Here is a 20,253-nt window from a genome sequence, read left to right as displayed (position 1 = left end):
GCAAGTGGCCAGAAAGGAGATTGGTATTGCTAGAGAGTAGCGAAAAGGAATAACTGTTAGTGTTGAAGTCAGAGAGGAGATGGTAAGGTAGGGTCTAAAAAGCCATTTCAGGGTTTGGAACATAAGGGTGACATGCTCTAGTTTACATTTTTACAAGATCACTAGGACTGTCGTGTTAAACAAAGACTGAAGGAGGTCAAAATGCTGAAGCAGGGAGTTGAGTTGGACTATTGCAATGATCAGATGAAAGATGTGATGGCTTGAATGGGAATGTCAGCAGTGAAGGTGGTGAGAAGTGCTTAGATTCTAGGTGTATTTTGAAGATAGGGACAACAGAATTGGGTAATAGATTGAATATGAGGTATGAGAAAAAGAGAAGAATCGAGGAAGATTCTAAGCCTTTGGCATGAGCCACTGGAAGGATATAATTGCCATATAATGAAATGGAGAAGAATGGGGAAAGAATAGGTTTGAGGCGGTAGATTAGGAGCTTGCTTTCATATATCTTTTGGATACTTGGTAGACATTTAAGTAGACATGCTTTATAGATGCTAGATACATGAATCTGGCATTTAGGGGAAAGGTGTGGGCTGGAAATATAAATTACTAAATCATTAACTTGGTACATAAAGCCAACAACACATTTCATTGTCATTTCTTTCTCATATTCTGGCATATTACTGATTGTCATATTCTGACTTAATGACCAATTATTCATGTGAGTAAACTCCTTACCCATTATTGTATCCCCTGCGCCTAGAATAACGGTGTCAATTAATGTTTGCCAAATAAAAGGGAGAAAGAATGAATAAAAGAATAAAGGAGGAGGGCTTTATATACTTAGCTAAAGAGTTTATTCTTCATTTAATAGGCAATAGAATAAACCATTTTAGAGTTCTGAGCAGAAATTTTATTTGATTCACCTTACCTTAGGAAGATTCTTTTGGTAACAGTGGTAAAGGGTGAATTAGAGTGCAGAACTGAAATTTGCCAAAGATAAGTACCCAATACTTAGGGGGCAATGAACAAAAAGTGAAGAAAGCAGAGAGGTCGCCTTGAGTTGTGGTAATAGATGATGAAGAGTAACTTCCCATCTTCCCTGTAATGGTGACGTGATTTTGCTTTTTACTGAAGAAACAGTCATACAAAGATGTGCTGTTTATTCAGGCTAGATACTATGTAAGTCGTATTTCTGTACAAAGAAATAGAAAGAATATTATATATGCTTCCAGCCTGGCTTAGCTGATCTTTCTAGTCTTATTCCCTATCACTGCCCAAACAAATCCTGAATATTCAGCTCACTGAACCTTTGCTCCTACTGTTTCTTTTGGATGGAGTTTTTCCTCCCCATGACACCACATGATAATATCCAACTCAACCGTACATTTTCAGCTAGAATGACATCTTCCTTCTTATTTTTAAGCAGAACTTCCCCTCTGTGCATCTATTCCATTTGCTTTAAAATATCATTTTGGCATTTATCATATTATATATTATGTTCCACTAAGTCTCAAACTCTTTTGTATCTTTAATTTAACAGTTGATGTATGTTTATTGAATTAGACATGCATGCTGTTACATAGGCCTCTCTATATCCTTACAAATATATTTCTATAACAATTCTAAATATTTTGATATTTATAAGTACACATATGAACATATACCTAATTATTTATGAACAGTGACTTCTAATGCAAATATGGGTAAGGAATAAGAACATAAGGAAATGAAAACAAAGCCATGAGGAAAAAATATAAGGTAGCATTAAACATATGAATCAGGTAGAGTGCTAAGGCACTTGATAAACCTTGTATCATTCAATTCTGATCACTCTCTGAAGTAGTCATAATCATCGCCTTTGAAATGAGGAAACTGAGGCACAGAAGGAAGAAAGCAGAAAATTGTGAAGAAAACTTTGAAGGAAAACATTTGTGAAGAAAATAACTGAATGAAACTGACAGTGTATGTGAAAAACATACAGGGATTGTTGATCAAGTATGTGAGTAAAAGAGTGTGAATGAGTGAGAAGTGATAATCAACAGAGATTTGTATGGCCACAGTAGGTGTCTCTTTAGTTTTAAGTATAATCATCTCCAAGTTCTGCAACTATCTTTGGCACATTGTTCTACTGGGTCATACTTTCTGTGTTATGTTGTTGTTAGGTGCCATTGAGCCAGCTCCGACTCATATCGACCCTGTGTACAACAGAAAACACTGCCCCGTCCTCATAATCATTGTTATGCTCTAGCCCATCGTTGCAGCCACTGTGTCGGTCCATCTCTTTGAGGGTTTTCTTCTTTTTCGCTGACCCTCTACTTTACCAAATATGATATCCTTCTCCAGGGACTGATCCCTCCTGATAACATGTCCAAAGTATATGAGATGAAGTCTTGCCATCTTTGCTTCTAAGGAGCATTCTGGCTATACTTCTTCCAAAATAGATTTGTTTGTTCTTCTGGCAGTCCACTGTATACTCAATATTCTTCACCAACCTGGTAATTCAGAGACATCAATTCTCCTTCCGTCTTCCTGATTCATTGTCCAGCTTTTGCATGCACATAAGGAAATTGAAAACACCATGGCTTGGATCAGGTGCACCTTAGTCCTTAAAGTGACATCTTTGCTTTTTAACACTTTAAAGAGGTCTTTTGCAGCAGATTTGCCCAATGCAATGGATCCTTTGATTTCAAAATTAAAATTATGTCATATATATATTTTTAAACCCTCAACAAGACTGATTGCTCAGTTTGCATGCATTTACTGCCCTCTGTTGTATTTCTAAATTAGGCCAAGCGAGATCTCAGATGCTGACTTTGTTGAAGATATTACCTGGGCAGATAAACCCTAACTGTGAATTTAAATTCCGTAAAGGCTCCAGCTAAACAGCTATTCACTGGAGTGTTGGAATACAGAAGAAAATAAAGCAGCTCCCTATTGATTGATTGTTTAATATTTATTATTGTGATATGTTGAGCTTGTTGCTAATATTGTTTTCCTCCCAAGGCTTTAGGTATCCTCATCCTTTATCATTTATCTTTTGGCTGGTGGAACAATGTTTTGCTATTATAAAATTTCTCTATTTACTTTAACTAAACAAAAGCCACGTTTTGGTATAAAAGATGTATCAAAGCAAATGCTGGATGGATATAGTCAATGGTTTTTCATGTTTCTTGAAATGAGAAATTGATTGTCTTTAAAAATGACAGCTTTCTAAACCCTAAGGTAGCTGAAATTAGAATAACACAATCATCCATCTGTTGTTAGCTCCCTCAGGATTTCAGTCCATTATAAAATTTACAAATCTGGAAAAATCAAATTAGATTGGCTGTTTATCCCCTTAAAGAAAGAAGGAAAGAACAAACATGTTAAGTTCTGCACGTTTGTGATTTGTAAATCCATACAGGTATCATTCCAAATCTTAAAAGACACTAACTTTTGTCAGCTCGGTTCCCTGGAACGAGTTAGGAATTTTTTTTTTTTTCCTACACTGTAGTTGCTTCTTTGAAATTATAAACTAAGTAGCCCTTTTAGGGTAGTGGAAACCGTGGTGGCATGGTGGTTAAGTGCTGTAGCTGCTAACCAAAAGGTCAGCAGTTCACATCCACCAGGCACTGCTTCGAAACTCTGTCGGGCAGTTCTGCTCTGTCTGATAGGGTTGCTATGAGTCAGACTCAATAGCAGTGGGTTTTGGTTTTCAGGGTAGTCCAAAAAAAAAAAAAAAAACCAAACCCAGTTCTGTCGAGTCGAACTGCCCCATAAAGTTTCCAAGGAGTGCCTGGCGGATTCAATCTGCTAGCCCTTTGGTTAGCAGCTATAGCAGCACTTAACCACTACACTACCAGAGTTTCCTTCAGGGTAGTAGATATGTTAATTTTATCTCTTTTGTCTTCACAATGCTAGTTAATCAAAAGGTTGGAAAAAATATCAGAAAATTTTACATAGTGTCATATTTGATTATTAAAATAGAATTTTGTTCTTATATATATACTTAAATACTTTTTATACATCTTTGAATATTCAGAAAATATGCTCTTCTCTTATCTACCTTAAATTTTATAGAGTAGGATGGTGAGTAAAGCACAGTGCTCAATAATCGCAGGGACATATATAATATGACCACCACCCATCTATCAGTTTGACATACTGTGGTGGCTTGTGTGTTTCTATGATGCTGGAAGCTTGGCATTGATATTTCAAATACCAGTAGGGTCACCCAGGGTGGACTGGTTTCAGTGGAGCTTCCCGATTAAGATAGAGTAGAAAGAAAGGCCTGGTGATCTACTTCCAAAAATTAGCCAATGAAAACTCTATGGATCACAACAAAATACTGTCCAATATAATGCTGGAAGATGAGTCCCCTAAAAGATGAATGCCCCTAGAGAGGCATTCAACATACACAGTGGCTGCAAAAATGGACTCGAGCAAAGCAATGATAGTGAAGGAGGCACAGGACCAGGCAATGATTTCTTTGGTTATATGTGGAGCCAAACCCCAGTGGCGTTGTGGTTAAGTACTGCGGCTGCTAACCAAAAAGTTAGCTATTCAAATCCACCAGGTGCTCCTTAGAAACTCTAGGGGACAGTTCTACTCTGTCTTTAGGGTTGCTATGAGTTGGAATTGACTTGATGGCACCATGTTTGGTTTTTGGTTTATGTGGAGTTAGCATGAGTTGGAGCTAACCAATGGCAACCAACAGTGACAACAACAGATAACGTGAACCTGTCCTCAAGGAGGGAAACAGGGCATATACCTGAAGTGGTGAATTAAGTACATCATAGTGTATGTAGTAAGGTAGAAAGTGTAGCAATGAAAAGAAACTGATATTTTTCATATGACTACTGTGTAGGCCTTTTAGTATGCTACTTGTCTTGGGCCAAATGAGGGCCTTTTTTTTAATTCCCCATGTCATGTACTTTTTAATTTTTTTTTTAATTTATTGTGCTTTAAGTGAAAGTTTACGAGTCAGTCTCTCGTCCAAAAACTTACATACACCTTTCTATATACTCCTAAGCTGCTCTCCCCCTAATGAGACAGCACCACCTCCTCCTCTACCCTTGTTCCTTGTGTCCATTCAGCCACCTCCTGTCCCCCTCTGTCTTCTCATCTTGCCTCCAGACAGGAGCTGCCCACATAGTCTCACATGTCTACTTGAACCAAGAAGCTCACTCCCCACCAGTATCATTTTCTGTCTTATAGTCCAGTCCAATCCCTGTCTGAAGAGTTGGCTTCAGGAATGGTTCCAGTTTTGGGCTAATAGAAGATCCAAAGACCATGATTTCCGGGGTCCCTCTAGTCTCGGTCAGACCGTTAAGCCTAGTCTTTTTGTGGGAATTTGAGGTCTGCATCCTACTGTTCGCCTGCTCCATCAGGGATTCTCTGTTGTGTTCCCTGTCAGGGAAGTCCTTGGTTGTAGCCAGGCACCATTTAGTTCCTCTGGACTCAGGCTGGTGTAGACTGGTTTATGTGGCCCTTTCTGTCTCTTGGGCTCATATTTACCTTGTGTCTTTGGTGTTCTTCATTCTCCCTTGCTCCAGGTGGGTTGAGACCAATTGATGCATCTTAGATGGTTGCTTGCTAGTGTTTAAGACCTCAGACACATGAGGGGCTTTGTTATAAGTGCCACAGGTGTCCAGTGGAAAGCATGATTGGTGTGGACCGGTGCCATCAAGGAAGACCGGGAAGTAAAAGCAGAACAGATGGAGTGAGACGTGTGCCGTATGCTAGGATAATAAGAGCTGAAAGAAACAGGAGGAGAGGGGATAGGGGACAGCCTTCCAGGCAAGAGTAATTGCATTATCAAAGACATGGAAAGAGTAATTTCTTTCTTTCTTTTTTTTTTTTTCTGATTATACCAATAAGGAGATTGAGACTCTTGTAGTAATTTACAAGGTATTGAATTTCTTAGCAGTAAAAATTGGATAACTACGGCCACATATTTTAAAAAGAAGTAACAGAACTTGCAGACTGACTTTGGGGAGGGAAGGAGGGAGAAGAAAGAAGTACTGACTAGTTGATTTCTTTGGGTCTTAAAAGTTCTCTGACTTTACCACAGATACACCAGAGCTTCAGGAGAATCAGTAAACAGCCAAGCAGTAACTGCTTCCCCAACCGTAGATTTGTCCTCCAGTGGAGAAATTCTTTAAAAAAAAAAAATTTTTTTTTTTTTTTAAAGACTTCTGAAAATTTATTTTTTTCCACACCCTTAGCCAAGTGCTGGGCAAATGAGATTTCCTTTCTTCTACTGCTGCTGTATGTGCTAGCTTTGCAAACCAAAAATAGAACAGAATGCAATACCAAGGCATGCTGTCCATACTGAGTACATTTTTCAACTCATTGTGTTTTGAGACTATTATATTTATAATTGAAATGATTAGTTACTTCTAATGATTTAATATTAACTCTCTCTTAGATTGAATTAAGCATTGTTTAAATAAGTGGGGCAAGTAGGATGATACAGGTGTCATTGGTTGACCCTTTTTCAACAACTTATTTTATTATGCTTTTTATAGTGACTGCAGGGAAGGGGAATTCCATTTGTTATTTGATTTCAGTGTAAAGAAAATATTTTTAAATCCATATCTATTTCAGTCTCCACCTTTTAGTTTCTTTGCTGCTATTCATTGAATTTCTGTTCATTCAGTCATTCATCTATTCATTCACTCAGTGTTTATTAATTACCTACCATGAATCCCACTCATTCTTATGCGTATTTCAATAAATCACTGGTTACCAGCCATAGATACATGTAAGAATCCTCTGAAGACATCTTGTTTTTATCGTTGAATTTTAGTTTATTCCTTTTGCCCCACCACTGGTTCAAAATCATTCTCCCCACCAAAGTGTCTACTGCATATAAATACAGTTTAAAAATTGAAGGGGTATCTCCTTCAGTATATACCCCTAGGCTATTTTCTGACTTCTTCATTCCTGCTTCAAGAAATTTTTCATTTCTTATAATCCATTTTTTTTTTTCTGGAAGATCTTACTTATACTAAAGCTATTCACATTCACATTTATTTCACATCAATGATTTTTTTTAAGCTAGTGTTTGAAGTTTGTTTTGGTATGTTCAATGCCTTCATATATCATCCTTTAAAAGCCCTTTTGACCGTTTAACTGGTGACTTCATTAAAGTGAAATTTGTGTAGTGGGAGATCAATATTCAAAAGTAATTATATCTAAATTCCATTTTTCTTTCTTTGTTTTAATTGTTATAAAAATATAGAGAACACATTTGCCAATTTGACATTTTTCATGTGTACAATTCAGTAAAACCAGTTACATAAATCATGTTGTATAACCAGCACCAATATCCACTGCCATTCCCATAAACAAAAACCCAGTGCTGCCTAAACAATGAGTCCACCCTTTCCCCATCCCTCCCACCCCTGATCACCACTATTAAAATATAGTCTCTATACATTTGCCCGTTATAGGTATTTCATATTAGTGAAATAATACAATATTTGTGCTTTTGTGATTAACTGATTTCACTAAGCATAATGTTTTCAAGGTTCGTCCATGCTGTGCCATGTATCAGGACTTTTTATTCTTTTAAGTGTGAGTCTCAAATTTAGTTTGCAATAAATAAGCTATAGAGGTCTTTAAAACACAAATGACTGGATGCGTACCCCCCAGCAATCTGACTCAGTAATCTAGAGTAGGGCCTGTTTATCTTTACTTTTAAGAGACTTCTCAGAGGACTTAGCTGCATAGCCATAGTTAAAAAAAAAAATGAGGAACCATCATCTCTTGTCATCTCTTGATAATGTGCAGAGTTATGTTTTTACTATGAAGAAACTGATTCGTAAACTTTTAATTAAAAAAAAACAAAACCCATTGCTGTAGAGTCGATTCTGACTCATTACAACTCTGTACTTTTAATTAGTACATTAGAAATTCTCCATAGAACCCCAGAAAAGTTAAGGACTCATCTCAAGCTACAGAGCTAAACCATCTGGAAGGACTCCTTTCTGGAAGAGAACTAAAACATTCTGTGGCCCAGTCCCCTTGGGCAACTCCTCTCACCTTGCTCTCTAACTTTATTCAAGTCTTCACTGATGGGGACATCTGTGTCCCTTTCTGGCAGCCACCCTATCCTATGGAATACATGGCATTGGGAATCCCATTCTTAGCACCCTTTTCCACTCACTACACTCTCTTCTGTTAAGATACCTGTCCGTTGTATGCTTTCCAAAAGAGAAACCTTAATATTACTGCAAACACACTGGTATTAATGAAGATAAATATTTTATTTTTCATGCTTAACAATTCAATTTTATACGTATTAGAATTCTAAGTATGATCTAGTCTTACTTAAAATTATTCTTCAATAGTTAAAAAAAAATCACATTCTTGTCATTATATATACGATAGTCGGTAACCCATTGCCAATGAGTTGATTCCAGCTGCCATAATAGTCAATAGGAGACAGTCTATTTCACGGCTGTAGGAATATACAGACAGAATTTTAAGCTACTTAAAATTTGCAAAATTGCCAACATCCTAAGCACCACAGCACTAAAGTATTAACATTATTTGAACTTGAAAATCTAATATATTATCAAACATAAAATATATGGTCACCCTGGAGCAGATTCAGTTACTGAAATAAAAAGAACTTCCAGGTCACTCTCACATGAATTTAACCTGATTATGATATTACAGTTGTCAAGGATTTCATTCTACTTGGATCCACAATCAATGCCCATGGAAACAGCAGTCAAGAAATCAAACGACGTATTGCATTGGGCAAATCTGCTGTCAAAAATCTATTGAAAGTGTTAAAAAGCAAAGATCTCACCTTGATGTCTAAGGTGCACCTGGCTCAAGTCATCGTATTTTCATTCATCTCACATGCGTGGGAAAACTGGACAGTGAATAAGGAAGACTGAAGAAGAACTGATGCCTTTGAATTATGGTATTGGCTAAGATTATTGAATATACCATCGACTACCAGAAGAACCGAAGAAAAAATTCAATCCTCGAGTTGCCATAGTGAAGGGTTCTATAGGGAAAATATTAAACGACGTAGGAAGTGGCAAAAGAAGATGGAAGGAATACACGGAGTTCAAAAAGAATTAGTCAATGTTCAACCATTTCAAGAGGTAGCATATGATCAGGAACCAATGGTACTGAAGGAAGAAGTCCAAGCTGCGCTGAAGGCATTGGCAAAAAAACAAGGCTCCAGAATTGACAGGATATCAATTGAGATGTTTCAACAAATGGATGCAGCACTAGAGTGTTCACTTGTCTATGCCACGAAATATAGAAGACACCTTCCTGGACAACTGACTGGAAGAGATCCATATTTCTGCCTATTCCCGAGGAAGATGACCCAACTGAATGAAGAAATTATCGAACAATATCATTAATACCACACACAAGCAAAATTTTGCTGAAGATCATTCAAAAGCAGCTGGAGCAGTATATCAACAGGGAACTGCCAGATTCAGACTGGATTCAGAAGAAGATGTGGAATCAGGGATATCATTGCTGATGTCAGATGGACCCTGTCTGAAAGCAGAGAATACCAGAAGGATGTTTACCTGTGTTTTACTGACTATGCAAAGGCATTCGACGTGTGCATCATAACAAATTATGGGTAGCATTGCGAAGAATGGGAATTCCAGAACACTTAACTGTGCTCATGAGGAACCTTTACATAGATCAAGAGGCAGTTGTTCAGAAAGAAACAAGGGGAACTGAGTGGTTTAGAGTCAGCAGAGGTGTGTGTTAGGGTTGTATCCTTTCACCATACCTCTTCAATCTGTATGCCGAGCAAATAATCTGAGATGCTGGACTATAGGCAAAAGAACAGGGCATCAGGATTGGAGGAAGACTCATTAGCAACCTGCTTTACGCAGATGACACAATCTTCCTTGCTGAAAGTAAAGAGGACTTGAAGCACTTACTAATGAAGATCAAAGACCACAGCCTTTAGTATAGGTTGCACCTCAACATAGAAGAAAACAAAAATCCTCACAACTAGACCAATAAGCAACATCATAATAAATGGAGAAAAGATTGAAGTTGTCAAGGATTTCATTTTACTTGGATCCACAATCAACACCCACGAAAGCAGCAGTCAAGAAATCAAAAGACAGAGGTGAAGCCAAGATGGCAGAATAGACAGACGCTTCCGTCGAGCCCTCTTTACAACAAAGACCCGATAAAACAAGTGAAACGAGTATATTTGTGACAAGCTGGAAGCCCTGAGCATCAAAGGCAAGCTTAGACAATGAACTGAGGGGCAGGGGAAGGAAGAGACCATTTAGAAGCAGAGAGGAGTTACAGGACCTGAATTGGAGGGAGCTCTCAGGCACCGTTCCTGGAGTGGCACGGCAGCGGCGGTGGGCTGGTACTAGCATTGGGCTGCATTTTCCTCAGGGAGAAGTAGCCAGCCACACAGCCCACTCACACCTCCAGAACCTCAGCAGAAGGGCGCTCTTGGCAAAAGCTAAGTACTTGCGTATATTTTCAGGAGAATAGGCCCTTGTTGGCAAACTCCAATCATTTCAGTGGTGCGGTGGAGAGGTGGGTATTTGATGTTTGACATTGCTTTGCCTATTAAACAAGGTCCTCACCTACCCACAACAAGGACCTAAGGACTGGTGGCTCCACTTGGGTCACCCAGCCACCCGCGACAGGGGCTCGGGGATAACTGGTACCTCCCAGTCCTTACAACAAAATCTTTGGGTGCCCATGGTCATTCTGCAGAGCACACCCACCAGCACACTCGAGGGAACAGAGACGCATTTTCCTCAGAGACACTTGGGGGTCAGTTCTCAGCCCCCTGCCTTGTTCAGAGCATGACCCCCTGCTGTAATCAGATATGGATATATACGCCAATCACCGCTGCCCCTCTGAGACTGTAGGACAGAGCCTGTACCACACACTTGATATCACCTACCTGGAAACCTGAGCTGAATTCATACAAGAAAACTGAATGGACTCCTAAACTGATATACCTGTTAACAGCTCTAGCCGGCTGGGGACAGGACACCAGAGCTTCAAAGGTGAAAATAATCAAGCTAGCTCATTCAAACAACCCATAGGGGTATACCAAAACAAAACCAAGCAAACAGCTACAACACAGGAAGCAAGCATAAACTTATAGATGGCTCGGAGACAACAGTCAATATCAAGTCACATAAAAAAACAGGCCATGATCACTTCAACAGGCTCTCAAAACAAAGAATCCAGGGATCTTTTAGATGAAAGTGCATTCCTAGAATTACCAGATGCAGAATATAAAAGCTTAATATACAGAACCCTTCAAGATATCAGGAAGGAAATGAGGCAGTACGCAGAACAAGCCAAGGAACACACAGATAAAGCAACTGAAGAACTCAGAAACATTATTCAGGAACATAATGAAAAGTTTAATAAGCTGGAAAAATGCATAGACAAACAGCAATCAGAAATTCAGAAGATTAACAATAAAATTACAGAAGTAGACAACTCGACAGAAAGCCAGAGGATTAGAACTGAGCAAGTAGTAGCTAAAATTTCTGAACTCAAAGATAAATCACTTGGCACTAATATATTTGAAGAAAAATCAGATAAAAGAATTAAAAAAAAATGAAGAAACCTTAAGAATCATGTGGGACTCTATCAAGAGAAATAACCTACAAGTGATTGGAGTACCAGAACAGGGAGGGATAACAGAAAATACAGAGAAAATTGTTGAGGATTTGTTGGCAGAAAACTTCCCTGATACTGTGAAAGATGAGAAGATATCTATCCAAGATGCTCATCGAACTCCACATAAGGTGAATCTTGAAAGAAAGTGACCAAGACATATTATAATCAAGCTTGCCAAAACCAAAGATAAGGAGACAATTATAAGAGCAGCGAGGGATAAAAGAAAAGTCACCTACAAGGGAGAGCCAATAAGAATAAGCTCGTACTACTCGGCAGAAACCATGCAGGCAAGAAGGCAATGGGATGACATATTTTAAAAATTGAAGGAAAAAAGTTGCCTGCCAAGAATCATTTATCCATCAGAACTGTCTCTTAAATATGAAGGTGAAATTAAGACATTTCCAGATGAACACAAGTTGAGGGAATTCATAAATACCAAACCAAAACTACAAGAAATACTAAAGAGAGTTCTTTGGTTAGAAAATCAATACTATCAGGTATTGACCCAAGACTAGAACACTGGGCAGAGCAACCAGAAGTCAACCCAGACAGGGAAATCCAAAAAAAAAGAGCAAGATTAAACAAACAAACAAAAAAAAAGCACAACACAAGGTAAGGGTGATGTTACTATGTAAAAGAAGACAATATTAAAATAATAAAGAGGGACTAAGAAATGTAATCATACAATACACCTTCCATATGCAGAGGAAGATACGGTGATACAAAGAAATAAAAGTTAGTTATAAATTTAGAAAAATAAGGGTAAATAATAAGGTATCCACAAAGGAAACAAACTATCCTACTCATCAAATAAAATACAAGGGAAAAATACAGTTTCAGCAGAAACAAAATCAACAACAAAAAAATATGAGAAAAGAACAATAGATAAAGAAAATCTACTCAGCACATAAAATCAAGTGGGAAAAAGAAACTGTCAACACACAAAAAAAGATCAAAATGATAGCACTAAATTCATACCTATCCATAATTACCCTGAATGTAAATGGACTAAATGCATCAAAAAAGAGACAGAGAGTGGCAGAATGGATTAAAAAACAAGATCCGTCTATATGCTGCCTACAAGAGACACACCTTAGACTTAGAGACACAAACAAACTAAAACTCAAAGGATGGAAAAAAATATATCAAGCAAACAACAATCAAAAATAGCAGGAGTGGCAATACTAATTTCTGACAAAATTGACTTTAAAGTTAAATCCATCAGAAAGGATAAGGAAGGACACCATATAATGATTAAAAGGACAATACACCAAGAAGATATAACCATACTAAATATTTACACACCCAGTGACAGGGCTGCAAGATCCATAAAACAGACTCTATCAGCATTGAAAAGTGAGATAGACAGCTCCACAATAATAGTAGGAGACTTCAACACACCACTTTCGGTGAAGGACAGGACATCCAGAAAGAAGCTCAATAAAGACACGGAAGATCTACATGCCACAATCAACCAACTTGACCTCATAGACATGTACAGAACGCTCCACCCAACAGCAACCAACTATTAGGTCATAAAGCAAGCCTTAGCAGAATCCAAAACATTGAAATATTACAAAGCATCTTCTCTGATCATAAGGCCATAAAAGTGGAAATCAATAACAGAAAAAGCAGGGAAAAGAAATCAAACACTTGGAAACTGAACAATACTCTGCTCAAAAAAAGACTGGATTATAGAAGACATTAAGGATGGAATAAAGAAATTCATACAATCCAATGAGAATGAAAACACTTCCTATCAGAACCTTTGGGACACAGCAAAAGTGGTGCTCAGAGGCCAGTTTATATCAATAAATGCACACATCCAAAAAGAAGAAAGGGCCAAATCAAAAACTATCCCTGTAACTTGACGAAATAGAAAGAAAGCAACAAAAGAAACCCACAGGCACCAGAAGAAAACAAATAATAAAAATTAGAGCAGAACTAAATGAAATAGAAAACAGAAAAACAATTGAAAGAATTAACAAGACCAAAAGCTGGTTTTTTGGAAATCTCAACGAAATTGATAAACCACTGGCCAAACCGACAAAAGAAAAACAGGAGAAGAAGCAAATAACCCAAATAAGAAATGAGATGGGTGATATTACAACAGACCCTACTGAAATTAAAAGAATCATATCAGATTACTATGAAAAACTATACTCAAACAAATTTGAAAACCTAGAAGAAATGAATGAATTCCTGGAAAGACACTACCTACCTAAACTAACACAAACAGAGGTAGAACAACTAAATAGACCCATAACAAAAGAAGAGATTGAAAAGGTAATCAAAAAACTCCCCACAAAAAAAAAAAAAAGCCCTGGTCTGGACAGCTTCACTGCAGAGTTCTACCAAACTTTCAGAGAAGAGTTAACACGAGTACTACTAAAGGTATTTCAGAGCATAGAAAAGGATGGAATACTACCAAATTCATTCTATGAAGCCACCATATCCCTGATACCAAAACCAGGTAAAGACACCACCAGAGAAGAAAATTATAGACCTATATCCCTCATGAATGTAGATGCAATAATCCTCAACAAAATTCTAGCCAATAGAGTTCAACAACATATCAAAAAAATAATTCACCATGACCAAGTGGGATTCATACCAGGTATGCAGGGATGGTTCAACATTAGAAAAAAAATTAATGTAATCCACCACATAAGTTATAGGATAGGGTGTCGGTATGAGTCGGAATCGACTCGACTGCAGTGGGTACCACATAAATAAAACAAAAGACAAGAATCACATGATTCTATCAATTGGTGCAGAAAAGGCATTTGACAAAGTTTAACACTCATTCATGATGAAAACCCTCAGCAAAATAGGAATAGAAGGAAAATTCCTCAACATAATAAAGGGCATTTATACAAAGCCAACAGCCAACATCACCCTAAATGGAGAGAGCCTGAAAACATTCCTATTGAGATCGGGAACCAGACAAGGATGCCCTTTATCACCGCTCTTATTCAACATTGTGCTGTAAATCCTAGCCAGAGCAATTAGGCTAGATAAAGAAATAAAGGGCATCCAGATTGGCAAGAAAGAAGTCAAAGTATCTCTATTTGCAGATGACATGATCTTCTACACAGAAAACCCTAAGGAATCCTCCAGAAAACTACTGAAACTAATAGAAGAGTTCAGCAGAGTATTGGGATACAAGATAAACATACAAAAATCAGTTGGATTCCTCTACACCAACAAAAAGAACATCGAAGAGGAAATCACCAAATTAATACCATTTACAGTAACCCCCAAGAAGATAAAATACTTCGGAATAAATCTTACCAGAGAGGTAAAAGACTTATACAAAGAAAACTACAGTACACTTCTGCAAGAAACCAAAAGACACTTACATAAGTGGTGGAACGTACCTTGCTTGTGGGTAGGAAGACTTAATATTATAAAAATGTCTATTCTACCAAAAGCGATCTATACATTTAATGCAATTCCGATCCAAAGCGCAACGACATTCTTTAATGAGATGGAGAAACAAATCACCAATTTCATATGGAAAGGAAAGAGGGCCCAGATAAATAAGGCATTACTGAAAAAGAAGAACAAAGTAGGAGGCCTTACTTTACCTGCTTTTAGAACCTGTTTTACTGCCACAGTAATCAAAACAGCCTGGTACTGGTACAACAACAGATACGTGGACCAATGGAACAGAATTGAGAATCCAGACATAAATCCATCCACATAAGAGCAGCTGATATTTGACAAAGGACCCAAAACAGTTAAATGGGGAAAAGACAGTCTTTTTAACAAATGGTGCTGGCATAACAGATATCCATCTGCAAAAAAAATGACACAAGACCCATACCTCACTCCATGCACAAAAACGAGCTCAAAATGGATCAAAGACCTAAATATAAAATCTAAAAGGATAAAAATCATGGAAAAAAAAATAGGGACAACGTTAGGAGCCCTAATACATGGCATAAACAGTATACAAACATTATTAAGAATGCAGAAGAAAAACTAGATAACTGGAGCTCCTAAAAATCAAACACCTATTCCTCATCCAAAGACTTCACCAAAAGAGTAAAAAGACTACCTACAGTCTGGGAAAAAGTTTTTAGCTATAACATTTCTGATCAGTGCCTGATCTCTAAAATCTACATCATACTGCAAAAACTCAACTGCAAAAAGACAAATACCTCAATTAAAAAATGGGCAAAAGATACGAATAGACACTTCACTAAAGAAGACATTCAGGTAGCTAACAGGTACATGAGGAAATGTTCACGATCATTAGCCATTAGAGAAATGCAGAGCAAAACTACAATGAGATTTCATCTCACTCCAACAAGGCTGGCATTAACCCAAAAAGCACAAAAGAATAAATGTTGGAGACACTGTGGAGAGATTGGAACACTTCTACACTGCTGGTGGGAATGTCAAATGGTACAACCACTTTGGAAATCGATTTAGTGCTCCTTTAAAAGCTAGAAATAGAACTACCATCCCAGTACCAGAACCAGTGCCGTAAATCCAGCAATCGCACTCCTTGGAATATATCCTAGAGAAATAAGAGCCTTTACATGAACAGATATATGCACACCCATGTTTACTGCAGAACTGTTTACAATAGCAAAAACATGGAAGCAACCAAGGTGCCCATCAACAGATGAATGGATAAATAAATTATGGTGTATTCACACAATGGAATACTACACATCGATAAAAAACAGTGAGGAATCTGTGAAACATTTCATAACATGGAGGAGCCTGAAAGGCATTATGCTGAGTGAAATTAGTCAATTGCAAAAGGACAAATATAATATAAGACCACTATTATAAGAACTTGAGAAATAGTTTAAACTGAGAAGAAAGCATTCTTTTGTGGTTACGAGAGGGGGGAGTGAGGGAGGGTGGGAGATGGGTATTCGCTCATTAGATAGTAGGTAAGAACTACTTTAGGTGAAAGGGAAGACAGCACACAGTACAGGGGAGGTCAGCACAATTGGACTAAACCAAAAGCAAAGACGTTTCCTGAATAAACTGAATGCTTCGAAGGCCAGTGTAGCAGGGGCAGGGGTCTGGTGACCATGGTTTCAGGGGATATCTAAGTCAATTGGCATAATAAAATCTATTAACAAAACATTCTGCAGGCCCACTTTGAAGAGTGGCGTCTGGGGTCTTAAATGCTAGCAAGCAGCCAAATAAGATGGATCAATTGGTCTCAACCCACCTGGGTCAAAGGAGAATGAAGAACACCAAGGATACAAGGTGATTAGGAGCCCAAGAGACAGAAAGGGCCACAGGAACCAGTGACTACATCATTCTGAAACCAGAAGAACTAGATGGTGCCCGGCTACAACCAATGACTGCCCTGACAGGGAACACAACGGAGAACCCCTGAGGGAGCAGGAGAGCAGTGGGATGCAGACCCCAAATTCTCATAAGACCAGACTTAATGGTCTGACTGAGACCGGAAGGACCCCAGTGGTCATGGCCCCTAGACCTTCTGTTGCCCCAGGACAGGAACCATTCCCAAAGCCAACTCTTCAGACATGGATTGGACTGGACAATGGGTTGGAGAGGGATGCTGGTGAGGAGTGAGCTTCTTGGATCAGGTGGACACTTGAGACTATGTTGGCATCTCCTGCCTGGAGGGGAGATGAGAGTGTGAGGGTGGTTAGAAGCTAGAGAAAAGGACACAAAAAGAGAGAGCTGAGGGAGAGAGCAGGCTGTCTCATTAGAGGGAGAGTAATTGGGAGTGTGTAGCAAGGTGTATATGGGTTTTGTGTGAGAGACTGACTTGATTTGTAAACTTTCACTTAAAGCACAATAAAAAATATTAAAAAAAAAGACACACACAAAAAAGAAATCAAAAGACGCATTGCATTGGGTAAATCTGCTGCAAAGAATCTCTTTAAAGTGTTGAAAAACAAAGATGTCACGTTGAAGACTGAGATGGGCCTGACCCAAGCCATCGTATTTTCAATCATATGGATGTGAAGGCTGACAGTGAATAAGGAAGACTGAGAAAGTATTGACATCTTTGAATTGTGGCTTGGCAAAGAATATTGAATATACAGTTGACTGCCAGGAGAATGAACAAATCTGTTTTGGAAGAGGTGCAACCAGAGTGCTCCTTAGAAGCAAGGATGGCCAGACTGTGTCTTACATACTTTGGACATGTTGTCAGGAGGGATCAGTTCCTGGAGAAGGACATCATGCTTGGCAAAGTACAGGGTCAGCGGCAAAGAGGAAGACCCTCACTGAGGTGCATTGACACAGTGCCTGCAACAATGGGCTCAAGCATAGCAACAATTATGAAGATGGTGCAGGACTGGGCAGTGTTTCATTCTGTTGTGCATAGGGTCGCTATGAATCAGAACCAACTTGATGGCACCTAACAACAACAACAGCAACCAGAAGAATGAACAAATCTGTCTCGGCAGAAGTGCAATCAGAATGCTCCTTAGAAGGAAAGATGGTGAAACTTTATTTTAGGCACTTTGGACATGTTATCAGGAGGGACCAGTCCCTGGAGAACGACATCATGCTTGGTAAAGTAGAGGGTCAGCAAAAAAGAGGAAGACCCTCAACAAGATGGATTGACACAGTGACTGCAACAATTGGCTCAAGCATAGCAACAATTGTGAGGATGGCGTAGAACTAGGCAGTATTTCATTTTGTTGTATATAGGGTCACTGTGAGTCAGAATTGGCTTGATGGCACCTATCAACAACATGTTGTACTGGACATTGAGAAAGCTGTGTTTAACTTATGGCATTATCAAAAAAATGCTGTCGATAAAACTAAAAAATGATATTTTAATTAATATATAACTGGTGATGGTAGTTTTAAAAAGTGGCCATAATTCTTTGTGAGAATAGTTTATAATATATGTTTTTGGTACCAAGTGACAGAAATCAAACTTTCTTTTTGCCTGAGCAGAAAAAGAGGCAGAATCATTGCCTCACATGAGTAAAGCCATCCTTAGCAATCTGTCCCCTTTTTCTGCCTCTCTGTATATTGAATTCATTATACTAGTACCTCACAGGCCTGTGATTAGTAGAAGGAAAAAATTTCATCCTCACTCCACGTTGAAAAATTTGGAGAAGACATTGAATTGTCCCTTGCTTAACATGTTCCTAGGTGATGAGGGTTTCTGACTTGAAGTTCAGAACTGGTGTCCATTTCTCCTTAGTACAGTAAGAGTTCTAAATAGCAAGGAATTCTAAGCTATATAAGCTGTAGCTTATCTGCTATAACTATAGCCAAAACATAGCAAGTCTGTGTAAATCAAAAGATGTAGTTTACCAAGAAATTAACAGAGCACATATTTTATTTTTTAGGAAAGTTACCACTCTAAGTAGGGTGACCAACCGTCACATTTTGCCTGGGACTATGGGAGGTTCCTGGGACATGGGACTTTCAGTGCTAACACTAACTAGTAAATTCCCAGGCAAACCAGGACAAACTGGTTACCTTAGCTCTAAGACTGCTAAAATATTAATTATTGCTGGTCAGAGGATTAGATATTTGATAACAGTGATGTTTAATCTGTTCTCCCTTATCTCTGCAAATCCAAAGTCTATTGAGTATAAGTGCCACATCTTCCTAACCAGCTGGAAAAAACTCTGCCTCTTCTGAATTCACATCTCATTTTCACTGTTCCACTCTTGTTCCACTTAGGACTTTAAAACACCTTTATCAGAGTTACCTGTAAATACATTTTATCTCTGACACTACATGATAAGTTCCTTAGGGTGTGGTGTATGTTTTATCTTTTATCCTCCATGGCTTCTAGCACAGCACTCCATACTTACTGTATCAGAAAGGATTGATTAAATGGAATGAATGAGTCCACAAGTGAATAGATTATATTGATATTATGAAATGGCACTGTGGTGTAATAGAGGGATGGGGAAATGCTGATACGGATTTCAGAAAACCTAGCTTTTGTCCTCTCTATCACTAAATAACTATGTGATTTTAGACAATTTCTTAATTTTATGTATGTACGTTTATGTGTGTGTGTGTGTGCGTGCACGTCCACTATAGTTTCTCTAGCCAGAAATTGAGCTGAAACTAAACCCTTACTATTCACTATTAGCTTGGTCATCCAGTTTTCTCAAGAACTAATTCAAACTCAACTTCTCCTTCAGCTCTCTCTACTGTACAACTGCTTTTTCACTTTTATTAGACAATCACAGCTCCTACTTCACAAAGAAAATCTGGCTTGCAGGTAGAAACTCCTTCACTCCACCCTCATATATTGTTATGTATTATAAGTAGAATGCTTATTCCTTCTTAAAGATTTAGACATGCATGTCAGGAAGGAATAAACAACTATGCTTGTACGTATTTGTAATTTAAAATCTTATAGCTTGATGAAAATACAGCAGTTCTGGACCTGTATTTGGATTAACAAGGCCCTGGTGGTACAAAGGTTAAGTGCTTAGCTGCTAACCAAAAGCTTGGCGGTTGGAACTCATCTGGCGGCTCCAAGGGAGAAAGACCTGCTGATCTTCTCCTGTAATGGTTACAGCCTAGAACAATTGATGGGGCAGTGTTACTTGGGGTCTCTATGAATCGGAATTAACTTGATTGCACCTAGCAACATGACTGCATTTAGAGTAACAG

The 20,253-nt window shown here is 38.3% G+C and overlaps 1 protein-coding gene across 8 annotated transcripts in view; it reads left to right on the top strand.

The window, feature by feature from the left end:
* Positions 1 to 20,253, top strand: part of TBC1D32 (TBC1 domain family member 32) — a 318,311-nt gene that overhangs the window by 228,402 nt on the left and 69,656 nt on the right. Inside the window, exon 29 of one of the 8 annotated variants that reach the window (XM_064290366.1) lies at positions 8,668 to 16,502. The exons of the other annotated variants lie outside the window; for them this stretch is intronic. Coding sequence (XP_064146436.1) covers positions 8,668 to 8,894 — 227 coding nt within the window. The 3' untranslated portion in view covers positions 8,895 to 16,502. Of the gene's footprint in view, positions 1 to 8,667; positions 16,503 to 20,253 lie in introns of those variants that run through there. 8 annotated transcript variants of the gene reach the window in all.

This window comes from Loxodonta africana, chromosome 1 (assembly GCF_030014295.1).
Source record: "Loxodonta africana isolate mLoxAfr1 chromosome 1, mLoxAfr1.hap2, whole genome shotgun sequence".
NCBI classification, from domain to species: domain Eukaryota; kingdom Metazoa; phylum Chordata; class Mammalia; order Proboscidea; family Elephantidae; genus Loxodonta; species Loxodonta africana.
The sequence above is the reverse complement of the archived record's forward strand: the minus strand, read 5'-3'. Positions and strand labels throughout refer to the sequence as shown.